This window comes from Anabrus simplex, chromosome 7, assembly GCF_040414725.1.
Source record: "Anabrus simplex isolate iqAnaSimp1 chromosome 7, ASM4041472v1, whole genome shotgun sequence".
In the NCBI taxonomy this organism is placed as follows: Eukaryota; Metazoa; Arthropoda; class Insecta; order Orthoptera; family Tettigoniidae; genus Anabrus; species Anabrus simplex.
In genome coordinates this window covers 116,625,086-116,650,331 of record NC_090271.1, presented here as the reverse complement: position 1 = coordinate 116,650,331, position 25,246 = coordinate 116,625,086, and the positions used below count along the sequence as shown (strand labels likewise).

General features: G+C 44.2%; 1 protein-coding gene across 1 annotated transcript in view; it reads left to right on the top strand.

The window, feature by feature from the left end:
• LOC136877328 (juvenile hormone esterase) overlaps positions 1–25,246 on the top strand; it is a 52,423-nt gene that overhangs the window by 11,234 nt on the left and 15,943 nt on the right. Inside the window, exons 2-4 of the mRNA XM_067151272.2 lie at positions 10,423–10,560; positions 17,942–18,095; positions 24,231–24,416. Of these exons, the coding sequence (XP_067007373.2) occupies positions 10,423–10,560; positions 17,942–18,095; positions 24,231–24,416 (478 nt within the window). The remainder of the gene's footprint in view (positions 1–10,422; positions 10,561–17,941; positions 18,096–24,230; positions 24,417–25,246) is intronic.

The window sequence follows — 25,246 nt, the reverse complement described above, 5'->3', positions numbered from 1 at the left end:
GGAGTCGAGTGGGTGAGTACCTTAACCTAATCTGTGACAATCTTAACGAAATTAATATTATTCGTGAAGAATTTATTGAATTGCCTCCGTCCAAGGCCCAAGTAAACCGGCTGAGGGCCAGAGCTGACCACTACTCGGGCCGAATTCAGGATATATTATCTATTAAGCCTGATTCTGTTTTTGTGTCAGAATGTGCTAGATTGTTAACGGTGGTTTCTGGCATCACCTCTGATTTAGATTTGCTGTTGATTAACAGAGATATGGAGAATTGTTCTATTTCTACTGGACTTAACCCTACTGTACCTACCCCGAGTGTCCCTTCCCACCAAATTGTGTCCCCGACCCATGCCCAAGGTCAGTGTTGCGTGACTGCTCCTTTACTGGAAACCTTAGTCTCTAAACTAAATTCGGCGTCATCACCTAACTGTTTAAAGTGAGTTTTTCGGGGAGTGAAGTCCTTTTCTGTAAATTCTATCGATGAGTGTATTCGATTCCTACGGTTTCTGGTGGAGTTAACCGAGACTGGTAATGTGTACTCAGTCGATGATTTGGGGATTTTCCGCGCCCTCTTCCCTCATTGTGAAGGGATTCTAAAGAGAGAAATTTCTGAAGCTATCTCTAAAAATTTATCGATTAGCACCTTTCATGAACTTGTCCTTTCCAAATTTATTCCCTCTCTTGCTCTCCAAAGTCTTGTGCCCCAACACTGTTTCCGGACCCAGTTCCTGCATGAGAACTTGCTAACTTATGTGCTGGATCTGCGATTCTTTTGCAAGGTTTTTAGAATTTCTGTGCCAGAATGTGAAATGGTCTCTAGAATTTTAAAAGGAATATCTCCTGCGTACCGCTCCTATCTTTCCTTAACCCGTTGCCCTACTACCTTTCAAGAATTGGAAGAGGCCTGTTCCTTTGCTGAGGATGTCAAACATGGGGATGCCTCCAGACCATTGAATTTCCCTCCCCCTACTACTACCAATTGTCCTGTCCTTCCGTCAACACCTAAAGTAGTGAATGCCCGTAAATGTTACAACTGTGGGTCCCGAAGTCATCTAAGAAATTCCTGCCCTGACGTTAGACGTGGTCCAGGCGCTTGCTATTCCTGTGGCTCTAGACAGCATGTTAAAAGAAATTGCCCCTTGGTAGACAGAAATGGTACCCAATGACTAGAAAGGGAAAGGGCAAGGTCTGCCCATACTAAGTTGGTAAACCCTGAATCTCGTAAAAGACCGGTGTGTCCCCCAAGATGCAATAGTATTTCTGCTCATGCCCCCTCCTCTGGCACGTGCACATTTGTCGAAGTCAACAATGAACCCGTAGATGCCCTTCTTGATACTGGGAGCGTAGTATGCTTGATGAATTATGCCTGGTATTGTCAAAAGAAATCCTCGTGTAAACTTCCGGGAATAAAACCCACTAATCTAAGATGCGTTTCGGCTAATTGTCAGTTTTTAAATATTTTGGGGACTGTGAAGGTCAAGTTGAGGATTGGGAATTTCACTTGGAAGATCAAGTGCTTGGTGACATCCAATTTATCATGTAACATTATTCTGGGGACCAATTTTCTATCTTGGGCTGGTGTCGTTTTGGACCCTCAGTGTCGAAATTTCTTTTTTAAATTTTCTCCTGACCTGAAATTTGAATTGATTAACGTTCCCTTGAAAATGCCTAAAGTTTTGTGTGCCGGTTACCCTGAGTCAGATGAGTCTAGTGACATCGATCGGCTTGACCTGAATCATTTAGGAGATGCCGAAGTACGGCAAGTTCGTGATCTTTGCAGGGAATTTCCCGATGTGTTCACTAGCAAGTTAGGCTTGACCGACGTACTCGAGTATGACATTGAGTTGTCTGACCTGCAGCCTGTTCGATCCCCTCCTTATCGCCTTTCCCCACCCCGTATGTTGGAATTAAAGAAAATCATTGAGCAAATGGAGAGAGACGGAGTGATCAGACCTTCGACTTCCCCGTATGCGTCCCCTGTGTTCTTGGTACCCAAACCTTCTGGTGGTTATCGTGCTGTGATTGACTATAGGGCCCTAAATAGTAAGATTGTACTCCAATCTATTCCTCTACCCGACCTTCATACCTGTTTTGGATGGTTCTCAGGTGCGAAATTTTTCACTGTCCTGGATTTGAACCAGGCTTATTACCAAGTGCCTTTATCGAAGAGATCAATTCCCCTCACTGCCTTCATCACCGACTGGAACTTGTATGAGTTCCTCAGACTTCCGTTCGGACTCAGCTGTGGAGCAGCTGTGTTGTCGAGGTTGTTAAATTGCATTCTCTCTGACATTAAGTTCAGCTATGTCTTTAATTACCTGGACGATTTATTAATTTATTCGAATACCTTCGAGGAACATATGGTGCACGTTAGGGAAGTATTGCTACGGTTAAGGAAAGCCGGCCTTACAGTGAAGTTATCAAAGGTAGCTTTCGCCAGACCCAGCATGTCTTTCTTGGGACATGTAGTTTCTTCTGAAGGCGTTTCCATAGATCATTCCAGAACTCAAGCCATTAGGGATTTTCCACCTCCCAAAGATGTCAAGGGCGTTGCTCGATTCATTGGTATGGTCAATTTCTTTAGAAAATTCATCCCTAACTTTGCTGAAGTGGCTGCCCCGTTGAACGACCTTAGGAAAAAGAATGTAAAATTTACTTGGGGTAAAGCCCAGGAGGAAGCTTTCAATTCATTGAAGGTCGCACTGGTTAATGCACCTTTGTTAGCTATTCCTGATTTTGAGAAACGTTTCATTGTCCAAACTGATGCCTCCGGGCGTGCTATTGCTGGCGTTCTGTTACAAGAACATGAAGATGGGCGTAGGCCCGTGGCCTACGTATCCAGGGTCCTCAATGATCTGGAGTCTAAGTACTCCATTTATGAACTAGAGTGTCTAGCTGTGCTGTTTGCTCTGGAGAAATTTCGATCGTTCATTGAACACGTCAACTTTGATCTGGAGACCGATAATCAGGCTCTTTCTTGGGTTTTGAACCGACCAAAAAGGACCGGTAGGATAACTAGATGGGCATTACGGATCTCATCCTTTAATTTCAATGTTCGCCACATTCGTGGGTCTGAGAACGTCATTGCCGATGGCTTGAGCAGGATGTTTGAAGGTAATCCTTGTGTGGAAGCCAACCCGTGTGTCGATGAGCCTGCTGTCAATACGGTTGGAGTTAGTGCCATCCTCACCGATTCCCCATTGCTGTATCAAGAAATTGGAGATCATCAAAAAACTGATCCGGATCTGAAAAGGATCATTGATACAATAAGTAGCGGGATCGAAGTAAAACCTTACTCCTTATCTAAGGGTGTTCTCTGTTGTAAGGGTCGCAAGGACCATAATTCCAAAATTGTCATTCCTAAAGTTCTGGTACCTGTCATTTTCAAGTATTACCACTGTTCACCCCTTGGCGGTCATCTAGGAAATTTCAAAACTCGTTTGAAAATCAGACAATTCTTTGTTTGGAAGAAAATGGATAGCGATATCAGGAACATGGTCAAATCTTGTAAATCTTGCGCCATCAGCAAACCTAATTTGAATAACCGGGTGGGATTATTGTCTTCATCACAAGCTTCGCGCCCCATGGAACGACTGTTCATAGATTTCGTAGGACCCCTCCCCCGATCTTCCTTGGGAAACACCCACATTTTTGTCTGTATAGATGCCTTCTCCCGGTTCTGTTGGATCTTTCCCACCAGGTCCACTAACTCACGTACCTCTATCTCCTGTCTAAATTCCATCTTTGCATCATTTGGCCCACCTAAGTTCTTAGTATCTGACAACGCTAGTTCTTTCACCAGTAACTCCTTCAAAAGGTATCTGTTTGAGTTGGGCATTTCACATGTCACCACTATTCCATACTATCCAAATCCTTCTTATGCAGAGAGGTTGAATCGGAACTTAAAATCTGCGTTGATAGCGTATCATCATGACAACCAGTCCAAATGGGACTCCTGTCTGCATTGGTTGGCACATGCTTTCAATTCCGCTACTCATGAGTCCCATGGTAAGACGCCTATGTCTTTAATGTTTGGCTATACTCCGTACTCCCCTATGTCTAACCTGCTATGTATTGAGGATCTTCTCCCAGACCTATCTAGGCCTAATGATGTTCAAAAGATCTGGAACGAAGCAAAAAGGAATCTAGCCGTGACATACGAAAAGGTCAAAAGGCAGTACGATTAAGGTAGGAAACCGTCAAAATTCAATGTTGGTGATCTCGTGTATGTTAAGTGCTACCCAATGAGTAAGGCCGTGAATAAGCTTTCGGCAAAACTTGTCCCTAGGTACCAAGGCCCGTGCACTGTGTTGGAGTTCTTGTCTCCCGTTTCTATTTTAGTAAGCGACCCTGTAGCAAAGCGTATTAGGCGCGTTCATGTTTCTCAAATTAAACCCGGTTGATCTGGCAAATTGTACCGCATCTTCCGCTGGATGGATACACCTTTGGTAGCTGACCTGTATCGTTAGTGAATTTAGCACACATACTGTGGGATGGCGAGCGAGTCAATCTGGTCCTTCTGTGCCTCGTGTTGGTGACTCTAATTTAGTACTTCTTGTGTGTTACTGTTTCTAGGTGTGGATCCTCGTAGTTAGAAATTGTCTTTCCTTAATTGTCTCGTGATGGTGGTATTAATACCTTGGAATAGATATCCCCGTTGTATAACCTTATGCTTATGTAGTGCGCTACCGAAGTTCCATTGGGGAAATCTGATGACATCTAACTTAGATTGTGCTTTGTTGTCCCTCTGTTTTCTCTAGGCTTATGTAATTTCAAAGACTTGTTTCTTCTGTGGCTCCGCATCGGATTCCTTCCGCTGAACCCTTCGATCATCTTGTGACTTAATCATTGCTGAGCTATGGTGTGCTTGGGATGGAATGTAAGGGAGTGTGTCTGGTGCCTGAGCGTTTACCATTTTGTCATCATTTCATTGTGTGCGGGTGTTTGAGGATGTGTGGTGCTTAGTCATGATTGGGTTACTATTTGTGCCATTTTAGTATTGTACGATTTCTGATTGTGGTGTGTTTCGATCTATTGGTGGCGGAAAGGTTCCCTGCTTGCCTTCTGCATGGACCGCGTGTCTTAAAGGTGTTTCTTTTCCGGATACTGATGTTTGTATTCATCCATGATCGAGTGATCTGACACTCCTCCTTTTGGGCACCCTTCGCGGCTGTTCTAAAAGTGGTTTTCTATGCGTGAACCCTCTATATTATTTTTCCTGTAATGGGTTTTTGGGCTGAATTTATCTTCCTAACCTTTGATTTTGGGGGTCGTTTCGGGGGTTATGTAGAAAATCTGTCTGCGATTTTTTTTTCTGTGGGCGTTCGGTTGGTGCACTCCTCCCAGCATCATGGTTGTATCTCCTGTGTTGTAACATGGTAATGTTGTTGTGGGTTGTTTGGATCCTTTTGAATTGTGGACCATGTGTAACGTAGTGTAATTTTCCTTATCTACCGGTTGGCGTGTGGAGTTTCGGTGGTACGGTCGGACTTCCTTCCTGAGGATATTTCTCCTTTGGTGCTTCTGTGGGATGGACCTAGTCCTTAATCTGTACCTGGTTTGCTGTTGTAATTTCTGCTTTGTATTGTGCTGTTCTGTGTGGTCTGTGAGCACGCGTTGAGGATAGCTATCCTTTATCTCTCTATGAATAACCCGTGCTGCTACCTTGTCATTATTTAGGTAATCGTGTTTTGGATTACGTTGTTTGGCTGTCAAGACTCCTTGGTTGGGATGTGATATGTCCTTTAATTTACCTCTGTGTCACGGTAGATTTGGTTGTTGGTTTGGTATCCACTACTCCGAGGAAGTGCATCTTCGGGTGGGCAATTCTTAGTTATCTGTTGGCTCTGGGATTTTCGACTTGTTCTTCCTTACGCAGAATTAGGTTTGTGGTTACTATTCTGTACCACGTTGCCCCGTGCATTTATTTTTGGTAGTTGTACCTTGATGTGGCCGTTATGGATGACTGACTGATCGCGATTTTTCCATCTGGTAACCTATAGGAGTCTCCTGATTGCCCATCGATGCTACTGTTGCCTGTCTTATCTCTCTGTAACTCGAGTGGTTTCTGCGTTCCCTCTCTCTGATGGTTTTCCGTTGGTCTGTTCAAAAATTAGTTTTCTATGCTTGAGTTCTTACCTGTGTTTTGTTGGTGAACTAGGATAAGTTGCCGATCCCAGTGTGGTTTGTATTTCGCTCAACCCCTCGTTCTTGACCCTTGGATTGATTGACGAGTTCGCCACTCTGTGGTTGTGTGTGTGTCACTCCAATATCTAAAAGTGTAATTTGATAGGTCTTTCATGTGTCCTCTTAGTTTAACTCCTGCTATTCTAAACCATATGTTCCAAGGACGTCTATTCTTTGGAGTGGTCCTGTACCTTTACTTACATATATTTTTTTCTTGTGGGTGATTTGTGCTTGAATAATATTACTGCTTTCCCTTCCGTTATGTTCATGATCCTTCGGGATATCTGTCTTAGTCCTAGTTGGTATTATGTGTTGGATCGTACCCTATGTGTCTATGTGTTCTGGTTAATTGTTTCTCTTCGTGTCATGGCTAAGTGTCCTTCGTTGGCAGAGTAACATGGTATATTTTACGTAGTTTCCCTTTGATTTCTTAATTGTTGTTGAATGGGCCCTCCTTTTCCTTCTGTACTATATTGGACCAAGTGGAGAGCTCTGGGCTTCAGCTAGTTTGTTGGTAACTAGCTTATGTAAAGTTAATTGGCGGATCTGTGGATCCTGTAACTGAATACTCACCTACTTTAAGTTTCCTGGTTTTTTTTCCTCCCTCTTCTTGTGGTTTTGCCCCCATTCGGGTTTTCCGGTGCGTTTCATTTCCCCTGTTGTAACCTTTTGCAACACGAGATCATGCATTTCCTTAATATCAAAGGAGACTTGTAAAGGTATTCATGCATTAAAAATTAATTTACCACCGTGCTTGAGAAAATAACCTGGATGCGTGGACTTATAATCATGTGGTTTTTGTTTAATTTTGGTCAGTACATCTGTGATTAGTGTGAGAGTTGCCAAACCTCAAGGTGAACTGCGTCATGTGTCATAAACTATATCATTGTCTGATGTATTGAAACAATGTGTATTGGGTGAAACTGAATATTTGGCGAACTCTGGTCATTGTGCTCTCTATTTGATGACAAACTTTACTCTGGTGATTTTCCGAGTGCTCGGTTAACGTTTCTGGACACTGATGTTGATCGCAGCCCGCCAATTATTTCTAAAAACTATGTGATATGGAACTGTGTATTGGACTATTAACCTGGTCATGTGAACTCCTAACTAAAATTAGTTAATCTTGGTGGTCGTTCCCTGTTGGACTACTTCGCCCAAATTTAGTATACATGTGACCACCACATCATCATCGTGTTATGCTCCAGATTTGTCGTCTTTCGGGGCGGGAGGACTGAGACAGTATTAAGTAGTTTGTGACCCCCCCCATAACCTTTTCGAACTGGCATGTGTGTTGCCATTTGGAAATTCTATGTCAATCGGCTTTCGCCAATATCTCCTTTGTTATGATATGCCGCGCGCTGTTGAACGGAGTTTTGGTCTGCGCCTACTGCGCGTGAGCGAGTGGTGAGGCGAGTCTAGTGTTGACCCCTAGCAACTACTTCCGAGGGAGTCGGCGTGCTGTAGCCGCCATGGATAGACGTGTATGTGAGTGTTCCGCTATGCGGCGGTTGGTGGTGCTGAAACCCCCATGAAACCAACTTAAGAGGGATTATCCCTTATTCTATTAGTTGCTGGCCTCCTACTGTTTCATTGGATTATGTTTTTGCTACGATAATCCTCCAGGATCCTTGGTGAACAACTTTAGTTCACGGCCTCGTGGTTGCCGGTCTTCAATAACAATGGCCAAGGTTTGAACTTCTCAATTTTTCTGGACTCAAAGGTATGTAACTGTTTTGGATTAAAGTAATTCTGGGGAAGCAAGAAGATTTATGTGTTTCGGCGTACTTCAAGATAACTGTAATGATAATAATAATAATATTTGGATTAAGACTTCCTCTTCGAAAATTGTGCTGGATATCGTGTGCGTCTGTGAACCTTAGGAAACGGTTTCGGCAATTAATCATTTTAGAATGGAGTTCGCACGGTGGAAAAAAAAAATTAGTATGTTTATCGTAAAATTCTGTAAAAGTTTTTTTTGCACTTGATTGTACAATAAGGTGTGAACCAAGGCGCAGTTTCCAAGGTAGCGAGGTTAGCTTTCCTTCGGGTTCCTTGCCTTCTGGGATTTATTTCTCCTTTTTGTTCTTTTTGCATTGTTTATGGGATCTCCGTTTTTTTTGATTTAACACCGTTGGTTTTACTTCTCATTTGTAGACCGTGCTTTGCTTGTCCGTTACTATGGCAACGTGTGTTTGGGTAATTGTTGTGGCTTTTGTTTTACCGCGATTGTTGTTGTTGGTGTGTGCTTCTGGGTTGAATATATTTTTGTTCTCTGGTATCGTTGGCATTTCTTTCATATAAAGTGATTTATTTCGGCCTACCTTTGGTCGTTTCGTCTCGTTCTTTGGCTGGGCGAAATGTGTAACTTCTTCCTTTATTTTCGTGTGCCCTTGGAAATTGCCCTTGGTAGAAATTGGAACGAATTGTGGTAAAGTTAAAAGGCAACCGGCCTAAAGGTCATGGAACTACGGTTTGTTTACTAAACATGGTATTTGTTTTTTTTTTTTTTTCTTAAACGCGTGATCGATCACATTTAAATCAATATTTAATTATCTTGTTTGACGGTATGGAGGTCACTGTTGTTTTTTTTCTTGTTGATTTTTACGATTTAGTTCCTTTATTTTGTTAAATGAAGTCTGCATTTTCTTATTTAAAGCTGCCTCATTGGGTATTTATTTATTAATCATATTAATTTCTTGCAGGTTAATCCAATTATTGTTAATCGAGTATTTACTTTCTTTTAAACAATATGGTTCAAGGTATTATCTGAATTAATAATGAACCTAGGTCCACTCCTGATATTATCTTGAAATGTTACCTCTCATTTAAAAGTCTATTAAAGTTTTCTTTCATATCACTTAAAAGTTGGTTTTCATTTACCACATTTGGTGCAGCGCTGCAACTATTTCTTTGTTTGGTTGTCCACGGACCTTAAGTCGCTTTTCCTCCACGTTTTGGGTAAGTGTCTCTCTTTTCTTCCTTTTGGGTAATTTTAGTATCATGTTGTTGGCTGGTGGCGTTTTTATCCTTGAATTTTTTGATGTACTGTGACTTGTTGCTTCTTTTTCGCCCTTGTTCTCTCTTGTGTTCGCTTAATCTACCCTCTTGGGGCGGACACAATAGCAACCTTCACACCAGTCTCTCTCTCTCTCTCTTTCTCCCTCTCTCTCTCTCTCTTTTCCTATCTCCTTCTTTTCCCTCAACTGGTGGGTAAGGTTATTAACCTCATCACCGCTAGGATGTTACCGGGGTCCTAGAGGGTGGTGACCGGTTAGAAGGCCACGGGCGCCAACCCTCTCACCTTCTCCGTTCATCTCCTTCCCCAATACAAATCTCCTGGCCTGAGAGGTGGCGTCACCGTCTAGGAGGCCCGCCTCCCCCTTCAGGAGAGAAATGAAAGCATTTAGTAACAGTAGTATTAGTAGTAGTAGTAGTAAATGTCGTCCACAAGACCACTCTCCACATACATATAAATCTCACAAATTTTATCTCTTTGTAGTATTAGTATCTGTAGAGAACACATTAGTTCAGCAGTTCAACTGTGAATGAATTGAATGACTGTATTATACGCCATGTAACCTGAATTCACTTAATTTACTAACTTAGTTAATATTTTGTGACAATAATCATGGGAAACGCCTCTCAAGTAAGTGATTGAATTGCCAGCTGTTTGGAGGCATGTTAGCTGAGTGACGTCATCAGTTGCCTTATCACCATCCTGTCACGGTACAAATCTCAAGCCACGCGAGTGGAAAATTCGAATTGAATTTTTTTTTTGCTATGGGCTTTACGTCGCACCGACACAGATAGGTCTTATGGAGACGATGGGATAGGAAAGGCCTAGGAGTTGGAAGGAAGCGGCCGTGGCCTTAATTAAGGTACAGCCCCAGCATTTGCCTGGTGTGAAAATGGGAAACCACGGAAAACCATTTTCAGGGCTGCCGATAGTGGGATTCGATCCTACTATCTCCCGGATGCAAGCTCACAGCCGCGCGCCTCTACGCGCACGGCCAACTCGCCCGGTGAATTGAAAATTTATGTTCCTGTTGTTTAGATTCCATATAATGCTGAATGCCACGTAGTATATCAACCGTCAACAAATTTTTTTGATTAGTTAAATAAACCAGAGGTAGCAACATTCCTGTAACGATGCTAATAGTTGTGCAATTTTCAACTGTGTTTGCACTTTCTTGTATAATTTGTGGTGTAGGCTAACACCTTTATTTTGTTCCTCAGGCCCCAGTAGCCCCAGATCCTTGGAATGGAACGTTTGAAGCCTTTCAGGAAGGTAACATTTGCAGGCAATTCAACAGGGCCGAGAATAAAGTGTATGGAAGTGAAGACTGTCTCTATATAAACGTATTTACACCACAGGTAAGCTCCTTCTTTCAGCTTCTGATCAAGTCAGATTTAATTACTGCTACAATTTTGTTTTTTATTCCCATTCTCTTTCCTTTCTTACTCCGTTTACCCTCTAGGGACTCGGCGAGGGATCCCACATCTATCGTCACATGGGTAGTATCCTGGAGTGTGACACTTTGGGTCAGGGGATACAACTAGGAAGGAGGACAATTACGTTGCCCAGGCGCCCTCACCTGCTAAGCTGAACAGGGGCCCTGTCGGGGGATGGGAAGGTCAGAAGGGATAGACAAATAAGAGGAAAGTAATCGGCCATGGCCTTAAGTTAGGTACCATCCCGTCATTTTCCTCGAGGAGAAGCGGGAAAACTTGGAAAACCACCTGTAGTATGGCTGAGGAGGAAATCGACCCCCTTCTACTCAGTTGATCTCCCGAGGCTGAGTGGACTCCGTTCCAGATCTCGTACCACTTTTCAAACTTCTTGGCAGAGCCGAGAATCTAACCCGGGCCACCGGAAGTGGCAACTAATCCTACTAACCACTACACCTGAGGCGGACCCCTGCAATTTTCTGTCTTTTCTTTTTAAGTGTTAGCATTAGTATGTTGCTTCGACTATTATGGTCTGGAACCTACATCCTCAGATCACAAAGTTATACAGGTTGAAGCGAAATTCGCGCACTAGGGCGTCGCAGCGCGACTCCTTACATGCCAGCAATAAAAAAATGTCTCTCACAAAAGTTCGTCCTGCGAATATATCTGGGAGAAAAAGAACGTTGAAGATTGGCAATCTGGCAACACTGTAACCACATGTAGGGCAACTACCTCTGTCGGCACATACTAGTCGTGCTGTACAGATGGTGCAGCGGGTAGAGTTTTGGGTTAGCATGCAGGAGGTCAAGGGTACCATCCTGGGTTGAGGCGCACGTTTTTATTTGCTAAATTCCATCGGACATTACATACTGTAATACAGTAAGACGACCGCCTCTGTGGTGTAGTGGTTAGTGTGATTAGCTGCCACCCCCGGAGGCTCGGGTTCGATTCCCGGCTCTGCCACGAAATTTGAAAAGTGGTATGAGGGATAGAACGGGATCCACTCAGCCTCGGGAGGTCAACTGAGTAGAGGTGGGTTCGATTCCCACCTCAACCATCCTGGAAGTGGTTTTTTGTGGTTTCCCACTTCTCCTCCAGGCAAATGCCGGGTTGGTACCTAACTTAAGGCCACGGCCGCTTCCTTCCCTCTTCCTTGTCTATCCTTTCCAATCTTCCCATCCCCCATCAAGGCCCCGGTTCAGCATAGCAGGTGAGGCCGCCTGGGTGAGGCACTGGTCATTCTCCCCAGTTGTATCCCACGACCCGATGTCTGACACACCAGGACACTGCCCTTGAGGCGGTAGAGGTAGGATCCCTCGCTGAGTCCGAGGGAAAATCCAACCCTGGAGGGTAAACAGATGTATCCTACATTTACAAACTTTAGTAACGCTGAACATGTTGTAACGCATCTAGTAGGTGAAGTGGTTCGAATAAATTCACGCCCACGACGTGGAAAGGGCATATTTCAAAGCTGACCAATGAAAACGAATGTTCGTGAATTTCTAGGATCTTAGTATGTATGTGCAAATGGTTTTTAGAGGACCCGCTGCAATCACTGTTGACGATTAAGATGCCAGATACCATACCACCTGGACTACATTTACGAAATAAAAACATACGCCTCAAAGCAGGATCGACCCCCTCGACCTCCTGCATGCTAACTCAAAACTCTATCCACTGCGCAGCCCGGCTAATACGTGCTGACAAGGGTAGTTACCCTACATGTGGTTACAGTGTTGCCAGATTGCCACTTTTCAACGTCCTTTTTCTCCCAGATATACTCGCAGGACGAACTTTTGTAAGACATATTTTTTTACTGCTGGCATGTGAGGAGTCGCGCTGCGACGCCCGAGTACGCGAATTTCGCTTCACCCTGTATTGTTGAGAATATCTGCTGTAATAGTAGTAATAATAAACCAAAATAAACCCCATGGCACTACAGCCCTTTAAGGGCCTTGGCCTACCAAGCGACCGCTGCTCAGCCCGAAGGCCTGCAGATTGCGAAGTGTCACGTGGTCAGCATGGCGAATCGTTTCGGCCGTTAATCTCGGCTCTCGAGACTGGGGCCGCCGTCTCACCGTCAGATAGCTCTCCAATAGTAATCACGTAGGCTGAGTGGACCTCGAACCAGCCCTCAGAACCAGGTAAAAATCTCTGACCTGGCCGAGAATCGAGCCCGGTGCCATCGGGTAAGAGGCAGGCACGCTACCCCTACACCAGGGGACCGGCTAATAATAGTTAGTAGAAGAAGAAGAAGAATCGTATAGTCTTCATAATAGCCAGAAGACCATGGTTTGACGTCAATCAGTCCGCTTGTCTGTTAATTATGACGTCTTTTCTTTTTTGCTATTTGCTTTACGTCACACCGACACAGATAGGTCTTATGGCGACGATGGGACAGAGAGGAGCTAGGAATGGGAAGGAAGCGGCCGTGGCCTTAATTAAGGTACAGCCCCAGCATTTGCCTAGTGTGGAAATGGAAAACCACAGAAAACCATCTTTAGGGCTGCGGACAGTGGGGTTCAAACACACTATCTCCCGAATACTGGATACTGGCCGCACTTAAGCGACTTCAGCTATCGAGTTCGGTACGTCTTGTTTTAACCTACCGAATGGCAACTGGAATTAAACTTCATTGGATGACCTACTGCTGAGATTGTATTAATTATGAAGGGTAAATATACACTTAAGAAAATGAAAATTGCAACACCATGAAGACATTGGTCGTTTGTGTTGATTTTCAAGATATGGAACGATACCATATAGGTATGTAAGCGATCAAAGTTACAGACCCATTGAATTGTTGCTACAGGTCTCCCCGCGTGATTAGTCGCAGAGGAATCAACTCCAGTATACGGACTCTGGTGTAGCGTAGTTGACTTGCAGGCTGTGCAGTGAAGTGTTCCCCGTCAAACATGCCTCGAAGACAGAGAAGAGCACGCTATCAACAACTGTCGCCGCTTGAGAGGGCTCGGATAATTGAGCAGTGTGAAGCTGGATTATTGCTAAGGACTGTCGCTGCACGTGTTGGCCGACAACTTGTATGGCAGCAGTGGTCAAGTGAAGGTACCCACACTCGTAGACCTGGCACCGGCCCAGTGCGACAGACAACTGTGAGAGAGGATCGCCGCATCATTCGGATGGCCCGTTCTGAAACCCATGCAGCAGAAGCGCAAATTCGAGCAGCTGTGGCACCCCACGTTACACAGCAAACAGTTGGTAATCGCCTGCGTGCTGCTGGCTTACGAGCCCGTGTCCCTGCAGAAGGTGTTCCATTGACCCCACAACAGCGACGTGTGAGTCTGACCTGGTGTCGAGAAAGATCGACGTGGGTCGACGAATGGTATAGGGTCGTCTTTAGTGATGAATCGCGCTTCTGTCTTGCCCGCAGTGATCGCCGGAATCGTGTGCGCCGACGTACCGGGGAGAGGGGCCGCCCAGATCTTATTGGCGAGAAGCAATCCTGTATTGATTATAGGAGGGTTGGTACGTGGTTAAAATAGACCAAGCATTATGGTCTGGGGAGCTATTGGTTTTAATGTGAAATCAAAATTAGTGCTTGTTGAGGGCACTATGACTGCTCGACAGTACGTTGATAGGGTACTCAATCCAGTGGTTGTCCCTATGATGGCGAACATTGCTAATGGGATGTTTCAGGAGGACAATGCGCGGGTTTACACTGCACGCATCTCCAGAGAAGCTCTCCACGACATCACAACCTTAGAATGGCCCGCCAGATCCCCGGACCTATTGAGCATGTGTGGGACATGATGGGTCGAGAACAGGCCAACCCTCCTCAGCCACCCACAACTCTGGAACAACTGACCCGTGCAGTGCAGAAAGCATAGGCCACAATTCGTCAGGAAGCGATCCAGGGCCTTATTGACTCCATGCTTCGACGAATTCATCAATGTATTTCAGCTCGTGATGGGCACATCCTGTATTGATTGTTGTCCAAACTTGCGGTCAGAGGGACCTGAAAGTGTAATCATCGAATCACAACCGAATATTCGTCCTGCATATTCAATTGCAGCAATGTAGCACTACTCCTTCTGGGTGTTGCGATTTCAATTTTCTTCAGTGTAGATCATAGCTCTCTCTGTGGTGTAGTGGTTAGTGTGATTAGCTGCCACCCCCGAAGGTCCGGGTTCAATTACCGGCTCTGCCACGAAATTCGAAAAGTGGTACGAGGGCAGGAACGGGGTCCACTCAGCCTCGGGAGGTCAACTGTGTAGACGTGGGTTCGATTCCAACCTCAGCCATCCTGGAAGTGGCTTTCCGTAGTTTCCCACTTCTCTTCCAGGTAAATGCCGGGATGGTACCTAACTTAAGGCCACGGCTGCTTCCTCCCCTCTTCCTTGCCTATCCCTTCCAATCTTCCCATCCCCCCGCAAGGCCTCTGTTCAGCATAGCAGGTGAGGCCGCCTGGGCGACGTACTAGTCATCCTACGCAGTTGTATCCCCGACCCAGAGTCTGAAGCTCCAGGACACTGCCCTTGAGGCGGTAGAGATGGGATCCCTCGTTGAGTCCGAGGGAAAAAACCAACCCTGGAGGGTAAACAGATTACGAACGAACGAAATATAGATTCTGTCACCTGAGATCGTTTCTGTACATGCCAAGGTCATACAATAGATAGTGTCATAGGAACTAAATGCTGAATTCTGTTGGCCTCTTTGGAATGCTCAAGTATTCTATTACTGCAGCAGTAGCATAACGGTTGGACTGTTGGCTGTGTTATCGGAGGCCTGAGTTTGTTTCCCGCTACTGTCAGAGATTTAAGATTGCAGGAGGGGTGGTATGTGGTTAAAATAGTACATACAGCTCACCTCTATAGGAGACATGCGTAAAAAGAGCTGCACTACATCGGGACGAGAACGAAAATTTATTCATTATTGTAGCAGCAGTACGAGTTATTACAGGTACGACCTATGAGAGTAACAGTTGGCGACATTTTCACAACGAGACTTGAACTGCCCGACAGATCTGAGGTCACTGAACACACAATGAAACTCGAATTAACATTAGAGGTCACATAATTTTTTCAAACCTGAAATATTCCGGGCATGATTTCCCGTGAAGGAATTTACGGAATCTCTTGGGTCTACTGCTCGAGGCACCTTCGCTCAAAGGCCAAAAAGCTGGTTTACTCCAGCCCAGCAGCCATCGGAATAAACCACTGAGGGTTAAAATCCATGACCTGGCCGGCAGTCGAACCCAGGACTCCCTGGACCAAAAGCCAGCACGCAACCAATTTACCCATGGAGCTGGAGAAAAATAATGATACTAATAATAATAAGAAGAAGAAGAGTCTGAGTGGCTCAGACGGTTGAGGCGCTGGCCTCTTGACCTCAACTTGACAGGTTCGATCCTCGCTCAGTACGGTGGTATTTGAACGTGCTCAAATACGTCAGCCTCCTGTGAGTAGATTAACCGGCACTTAAAATAACTTCTGTAGGACTAAATTTCGTCACCTGGACGTCTCCAAAAACTGTGAGTATGTAGTTATTGGGCCTTAATAATAATAATAATAATAATAATAATAATAATAATAATAATAATAATAATAATAATAATAATAGTAATAATAATACGTGTCGTATACAGTGCCTTCTTGGCTCAGGTGGCAGCGCGCCAGCCTCTCTCCGTTGGATACCGTGGTTCAAATCCCGGTCACTCCATGTGAGATCTGTGCTGGACAAATCAGAGGCGTGACAGTTTGTTCTTCGGGCAATCCGGTTTTCCCTACTATATTTTTTCCCAGAAACACTCTCCAGTATCATTTCACGTAATTTATCAGTCATTAATCATTGCAGAGAGGAGTGCGACAGGCTTCGACAGCCGGCACAATTCCTATCCTCACTGCTAGATGGGGACATCATTCATTCCATTCCTAACCAGATGGAAACTGGAAACGAGTTGTAGATTTTCAATGCATGCCTAACATCTATCGCATCTTTAGGAGCGCTATATTTTCAGAATTATTCTAAGAGGAGGGGTTCTTTGACGCACCTTTAAATCTACCGACATGGATCCCTCGGTTTACGTGCTCTTAATCACCAATCAGCCAACGGCCGTAGCCGTGTTGAAACACCGGATCCCGTGAGATCTCCGAAGTTAAGCAACATTGGGCGGGGTCAAGATTTGGATTGGTTGCCACGCGCTGTTGGGGGATAAGGGAATGGAGAAGCGGAAAGGAACTGGCCACCCTACCGCACGTAAACTCCGACTCAGGCACATCTTCGCGGAGGTTCGGACCTGCCTTCGGGCAGAATACACCCTTACCTTAATCGCCAGTCCAAGGAATGTCATCTTGCAATCCTGAATACAGGAACGTAATGCCTAGCCAGTTTAGCTACGTAGTCCTTCAATACAGTAGTACATTAATGGAGAACTACTAAGGAACACCCGTAACCACAGGATAAGGTCAGCAATAGTATCAGTCCTGCGTGGTAGAAACTACCAGGAGGAAGACGAGGAAGCCGTGAGGCTTGACAGAGAAAGAGTCTTGTAGGCGAATCGGCATGATAGCTATCCAGAAGTGTTTAACTCATAGTTTCACTATTGTATTAAGTATATGTACATGAGGAGAAATGTGCTACTTGCAATTCAACTTACTATAACGATAGATATGAGGTAACATCCATTGAAGTAACAGGTCTGATGATTGGTGCTCGATGATAATACACTGAGGTTTGTTTAACCTGAGGCACACTTTTTTTTTTTTACAATTTGCTTTACGTCGCACCGACACAGATTATGTCTTACGGCGACGATGGCATAGAAAAAGACTAGAAATAAGAAGGAATCGGTCGTGGCGTTAATTAAGGTACAGCCCCAACATTTGACTGGTATGAAAATAGGAAACCACGGAAAACCATCTTCAAGGCTGCCGACAATGGGTTTCGAACCCGGTATGTCCCGAATGCAGGCTCACTGTCACGTTCCCCTAATCGCACTGAGAACTGGCTCAGTGAAATATACTTTGATAAATGAAGTGTGTCTGTACGCTTTCAGAGGATCTATATAGCGAATGAGGAATGCCTAAAATAGATCATGGTCTACATATGTATGGAGAATTCAGAATACCTAACCTCCATATACCAGTCCAAAACAGTTACACAAAAGAAATGTTCCATTTTGTAACAACAGATTATAAAGTAATTCAGTTCTTTTTTAGGATTTGCCAGTTTAGGCAATCTCCAATTATGGGAAAGCAGAATAAGTAATTTGTTCAAAATAACATTACTGACTGCTATGAATGTGGCTGTCCAGTGTTCATAAATTCATTTTGCATTCTTGTTTCAGCTCCCAGGATCGGAACCTCTCAAACCAGTGATGGTTTTCATTCACGGGGGTGCTTACAAGACAGGGTCAGGAAATACAGCTGGCCTTACTCCTGATTATCTCGTTGGTGCTGGAGTGGTGTTTGTGAGCTTCAACTACCGTCTGGACGTCCTTGGTAAGTTCAATGATGTCAGTTATCTGACAGAGTGATGTCAGATCCTACGGTGACCCAGATCTGCACTAAAAACTAAATGAGTGTTTTCAGGCATCTGTGGCACAGTTTGATCTTGAAACAATGACCTAATAACAAGTTACGAAAGCGATAACAGAATTCTTCTTGTCATTGCTGATCATTGTTTATTTATATTTATGTCTTCGTTTATCTGGTGAAATTTATGCATTGAAACTCGAAGTACTCCCTGATAGTCCAATAAAGCATCCGTCACAGATTTATTTCACTGATAAACGAAACGTACAACAACGTACTTACATAAAAAACGATGCGACCGTTAAGTCTATGAAGGTCTATGGACAATGGAAGGTAAATAAATAATAATAATAATAATAATAATAATAATAATAATAATAACATCCGCCTCTGTGGTGTAGTGGTTAGTGTAATTAACTGCAACACCCGGAGGCCCGGGTCCGATTCCCGGCTCTGAGACAAAATTTGAAAAGTGGTACGAGGACTGGAACGAGGTCCACTCAGCCTCGGGGGGTTCAATACCCACCTCAGCCATCCTCAAAGTGGTTTTCTGTGGTTTCCCACTTCTCCTCCAGGCAAATGCCACGATGGTACCTAATTTAAGGCCACGGCCGCTTCCTTCCCTCTTCCTTGTCTATCTCAGTATTCCCATCACCCACAAGGTCCCTGTTTAGGATAGCAGGTGAGGCCGACTGCGGGAGATACTGGTCCTCCTTTCCCAGTTGTATCCTCAACCAAAAGTATCGCGCTCTAAGTCACTGCCCTTGAGTCCTAGCGATAAACAAACCCTGGAGGGTGAACGGATTAAGAAAGAAAGAAAGAAAGAAAGAAAGAAAGAAAGAAGGGAATAATATTAACAATAATAGTCCAGCTCCTTGACTGAATGGTCAGCGCAGTGACCTTCGTTTCAAAGGTACCTTGGTTCGATTTCTGGCCAAATCGGGGATAATTTTGTCCCACCTGTGAGCTTGCACTACTAGCGATAGTTTAATCTTAAATGTTTGAAATATATGTATAATAATGCCAATATAATTTCTTAGAAGGTTAGGTTTTATAAACTACATACTATAATTCTACATTTCTAGACTGTGTTTTGCTTTTACTTCGCATTCATTTTATGAGGGGAGAGGTAGTTCGTTCTGAATAATACTACCCAAGGGATGACACGTATAGTATGCGCACTTTTTAGTGATAGATTTTTGTACTCGTTGGAGAAGTAGGAAGGGTTCCGTTAATACTGCCAGCTGAATGGAAATGAAATCTGAATTGAATCGATAATATGATCGATCGATATGAATTTTATAAACCTTTATTATTTTAAGCAAACAACTGTGTCACACACAGAATATATAATACTATATAACATTTCCCGTTGCGAAACGTGTTCCTAGCATGAATTCTATAGTTTGGTTTTGCTGTGTAAACAACAACAGTACGAGTACTCAAAGTGTACGCCAGATGTCGCACAGCGATGATAAGCGATTCTTAGTTTGTGTTTCAAAGGTTGCCAATACGATTCTCGAAGATAACCGAATTCGACCACTTCAGCACTAGGGTGTAAATCTATCACTAAAAAGTGCGCAGATAGTATATACTCTAGGTTCACTCGGTTACTGACCTTTTATGTTAGTTTTTGATCAACAATAAAACGCACTGCTATAAATCTGTAAGACAAGAAGAAAGACAAATGTAGAAATCATCAGATCAGGAAAATGAGTGATATACGAGTATCTCCCTTTATTCTCTGTAACAGTTACATTTTCGGTTAGATTTTTGTCTTCCTTGAATATACCCTGGCCTTATTCGAAATAAATGAAAATATAAGTGTATAATTACTAGTATAGTTGTATTTTCGTCCTGGTACGGACGACTTCTTTAGCACTGTGGGAACTGCCAACTTTCACACAAAGTATTTAAAATCACAACACATCATATTTCTAAAAAAAACCCTTTTATACGTTAACATTGCAATGAAAAACTTCCTCGAGAAATACCCTGTCCCTTGAATTTACATTACTCATCTCATGAAGGTAATATACCTAACAAACTATGAGGTCTCATCTTAATAACAGCTGATTACGTAAATTCTGATCTGATAAACTTAGAGAACAAGAATGTGTTCTTGAAAATAATGGAAGCTCTGCCTTTCAACAGCCACAATTATTAAAAGAAATGATACCAATCTGTATGTGTTACATTCATAAGTTAAACGCTCATAACCTTCGTTTAGACCGCCCAGTCGATCAGGTGATGAATATGGCGCGCTTTCTACAGTACCGTACGTCCTGTAGATTTCGAAGGCTAAGATTAGTACCATATGAGATGCTACCAGAGAAATATCAACCTCACAGCGATCTCACATGTTTGTAGGGCAGCAAAACAAAATATTGGTAAGTATAGCTGATTTACCTGGTATATTGACATGCCAACGTTACGCAGTATGGAGGGCGGAATGAACATTTTTCTGTCCTTTAGAAATCCTGCTGTCTCTTCCGGGCTCGATATTGAGATCTGGAGATGGGCACTCTACCACTGATCGATAAAGGGAAGTACCTCGACATTCATAGAAATAGTGGAAATCTAGCTTGTAGTTTAACGTGAATCTTGATGTCTTGATCATAGTCACGGGTTCTCCTTTTTGCTGTTGATTCCGAACCGCCATGAAATTTTAAACAATTTACGTACATTGGCTGATACTGGAAACACAGCTGCGTTGGTAAAAGGCTAGGGATAACAGTACCTGTCAAAATGCTTAAAATCACACTCAGCTATAATAAAAAAATCACATAAAAACTGAAAATTTTCTACAATAACGGAATATTTTTATAATCACACCTCCTTTTCTGCCAGTTCTTTCCACACCCTTGTGGTTTTTTTTTGCTTTACGTCGCACCGACACAGGCAGGTTTTATGGCGACGGTGGGATAGGAAAGGCATAGGAGTGGGAAGGAAGCGGCCGTGGCTTTAATTAATGTACAGCCCCAGAATTTGCTTGGTATGAACCACGGAAAGTCCGCCTCTGTGGTGTAGTGGTTAGCGTGATTAGCTGCCACCCCCGGAGGTCCGGGTTCGATTCCCGGCTCTGCCACGAAAATTTGAAAAGTGGTACGAGGGCTGGAACGGGGTCCACTCAGCCTCGGGAGGTCAGCTGAGTAGAGGTGGGTTCAATTCCCACCTCAGCCATCCTCGAAGTGGTTTTCCGTGGTTTCCCACTTCTCCTCCAGGCGAATGCCGGTATGGTACCTAACTTAAGGCCACGGCCGCTTCCTTCCCTCTTCCTTGTCTATCCCTTCCAATCTTCCCATCCCTCCACAAGGCCCCTGTTCAGCATAGCAGGTGAGGCCGCCTGGGCGAGGTACTGGTCATTCTCCACAGTTGTTTCCCCCGACCAAGAGTCTGAAGCTCCAGGACACTGCCCTTGAGGCGGTAGAGGTGGGATCTCTCGCCGAGTCCGAGGGAAAAGCCGAACCTGGAGGGTAAACAGATGATGATGATGATGATGATGATGATGAACCACGGAAAACCGTCCTTAGGGCTGCCGACAGTGGGGTTCGAAGCCACTATCTCCCGGATGCAAGCTCAGAGCTGCATGACGCTAACCGCATGGCCAACTCGCCCGGTACACTCTGGTGTGGTCACGAGTGCGAACTCTGCTGAAATTGTGGATTCGGCCCTCTTTTACAACCGGATATCCTTCATAACGCAAATCTTACTTGCAGGGGTCTATTTCAATATTTCGTGTTCGGTGGTGTGGTTCGTATATCTGGACCATCATGAATACCCACTCTCCAAGCCGCACGAGTTCACTACACGTGCCTGAATATCTAAAGTCATCGACCCGGCCGAGAATCGAACGCAGGACCTTCCGAACCAAAGGTATCAACGCTGACCGTTCAGCCAGTGAGTCGGACTTTCTAACTGCATCTAAATATATAAATTTATCTCTATATTTTATGAAGATGGGCTATGTATTGGCCAAGCCAATTACAGAAGGCGTATATTGCATTATATTAATTTATTATACATTTAACAAAAGAAAGAAGCCAATAATAAATCATCATCATCATCTGTTTACCCACCAGGTTCAGGTTTTCCCTCGGACTTAGCGAGGGATCCCACCTCAACCGCCTCAAGGGCAGTGTCCTGGAGCTTCAGACTCTTGGTCGGGGGATACAACGGGGGAGTATGACCAATACCTCGCCAGGCGGCCTCACCTGCTATGCTGAACAGGGGCCTTGTGGAGGGATGGGAAGATTGGAAGGGATAGGCAAGGAAGAGGGAAGGAAGCGGCCGTGGTCTTAAGTTAGGTACCATCCCGGCATTCGCCTGGAGGAGAAGTGGGAAACCACGGAAAACCACATCCAGGATGGCTGAGGTGGGAATCGAACCCACCTCTACTCAGTTGACCTCACGAGGCTGACTGGACCCCGTTCCAGCCCTCGTACCACTTTTCAAATTTAGTGGCAGAGCCGGGAATCGAACCCGGGCCTGCGGGGGTGGCAGCTAATCACGCTAACCACTACACCACAGAGGCGGACGCCAATATAAATACTATAATCATCATCATCTGTTTACCCTCCAGGTTCGGTTTTTCCCTCGGACTTAGCGAGGGATCCCACCTCTACCGCCTTTATTCTTTGTGGTAAATCATTGATAAAATCATAAACAATAAGTGGCCTAAGTGCGATCATGTGGATCACCGGAGTTCGCTATGAATTCAGTGGATTCATACTGATTCAATCAATACTCTAAAGGCTAATGCCTTGTCGATCCAATCACTCTTTTCTTTCATTGGCTGTTCGTTTCAGTTCCATGTAATTGACACAACCTAACCTCTTCTTGATGTCGTCCAAATACTTCATCCTACGTCTTCCTCTGTCTTTCTTTCCCAGCACTTTCCCTTCAAGTATGCATTATAAAAATGTATTTTCGTCTACCGTTCAGGTATGATGCAAGCAAGTTTAATATCAGTTCAGATGCCAGACCAGGGAGTTTTAAAATTAACACATCCTGATTATCTATTGAAGGCTTTCGCGAAGTTTGTAAAGATACAATAAACAAGGATGATATTACGAAACGCATCAATAATGTACTGCACTATTTTTTAAAGTACTAGTGGTGAAGCGATTAGGAAAGCCAATCAAAGAATCGCCCATTTTAGTGGTGACAATGGTGCTTATTATTTGAACGGGAAGTATTATTAGGTAACCATCCCCTCGCTATCTTTACAATAATTGTTCCTCCTCAACGTCATAACAAATCCCTAACGACCAAATTTAGGGTCACCTCTGTAGATCGAGTAGCCGAGACCCAGAAAACCCAGCCAACGCACAGTATTCCACCCCACCCGACCATTACCAGGTCAAACAGAAAAATCCACCCTCGCTACCTATGAAGCACTGAAACGACAGAAGGACTCCGAGTGAAGACGCACCGCTGCACGTCGTAATATCCAGCTGAAATTTTCTACATTATAACATCTGAAATTAGCTTATCTCACATACGTTGCACATAAATATACATTGATTATTTCAGCAGCATAGGGCGTGGTCATTACCTTAATAGATGACTGGTCAGGTCTACCACACACCGCCTATCTCAATTAACAACCTGAGTCAGTCGTATCACGTCTGCAAAGGATCGCGGCTCTACCATCAAACAAACAAACACCTCCCCTCCCACCTCACCACCGACTTTTCTCACCAGGGGGCAACAAGCAATCGCATGAGGGGAAAAAACGATTAATAATAATTTAATTTCTTGCATGAGAATATCAGAATTCCCACCAAGAAAAGTAAAATCCTTGTTCATCACTCAGTAAAACGTAACACGTATTTAAAAAAATCCTATGCTTGATTTTTGTCAGTGATCTAGTATTTTGTGACTTTCTCTCTTCATTGAGTTTCTGTAAATAACACCTTGAGTCATTTTTGTTCGATCGTCCCCTACAACAGTCCATGAGAACGAGCATGTCTCGTTTTGTAGTGGCGTTCTTTTCGATACAACCGACTACCCACACAACATTCGTTTTACACGGTCCTACTGAGCTAATCACGCCCTCTGAACTTGTATTAATCAATAACTGTCATTTATTTTACCAAGGTTTCCTCAGTACGGAGGACAGTGCAGTACCAGGCAACGCAGCTATGAAGGACCAGGTTCAGGCCTTGTGCTGGATCAAGCAGAACATCGCTGCATTCGGCGGAGACCCAAATAAGGTGACCATATTTGGCCACAGTGCCGGGGGATCCTCAGTTCACTACTTAGTCTTGTCGCCTATGGCAAAAGGTAAGTTCTCAAGATCGTGGATGGTAATAATAAGCACAATTTTATGTGGCTATTGCTAGCCTAAAAAGACAGACCCTTTGGCTAAGGTGGGCGGCATCTGCCATGTATTGGAAACTGTGTGATATTAGGGTAGAGAACAGTGCCGCAAGTGGTGTACCAGTTGCAGAGATGACGAGGACAACAAAACTCGCAGTCGCCGAGTCGAGCGAATTAACAATTTAAGATTAAAATCACCGCCCTAACTGGGAATCAAACCCAAGGTGCTCCGAACCGAACGCCAGTACGCTGAGCGTTTAGTCAAGGAGACGGGAAAATTAACAGATGATGTAGTATCTCTGTTACAGTTACTACGTAAGTGCTATGTCATGTTTCCAAATGCATTTATCTCAAACGAAAAATAAGCTCTAGTGTCAACTTTGCGCACATTTCTCCATATATACTGCCGGATACCTTTCTACAAGTCAACTCTGTGTGGATGGATGTGTTCCACTACTTTGTACTACACGGCAGCGTCTTATATGTGTAAATTAATACAAACACAAACATCCAGTCCTCGTGTTCAAGGTATTATTGAGACATGGATAAAATCCCTGACCCTCCCAGAAATCGAAACTAACACCTCCGGAGCCGAATACATGCAACCCATTGAACCACGTTCCATGGAGTGTGTTGGTCGCGCGGTTACGGTCGTGTACCTGTGAGCATGAATTTGGGAGATAGTGGGTTCGAACCCCTAGTCGGCCGCCCTGAAGATGGATTTCCGTGACTTCCCATGTTCACACCAGGCAAATTAAAGCACGGTCGCTTTCTTCCCACTCTAGCTCTTTCTA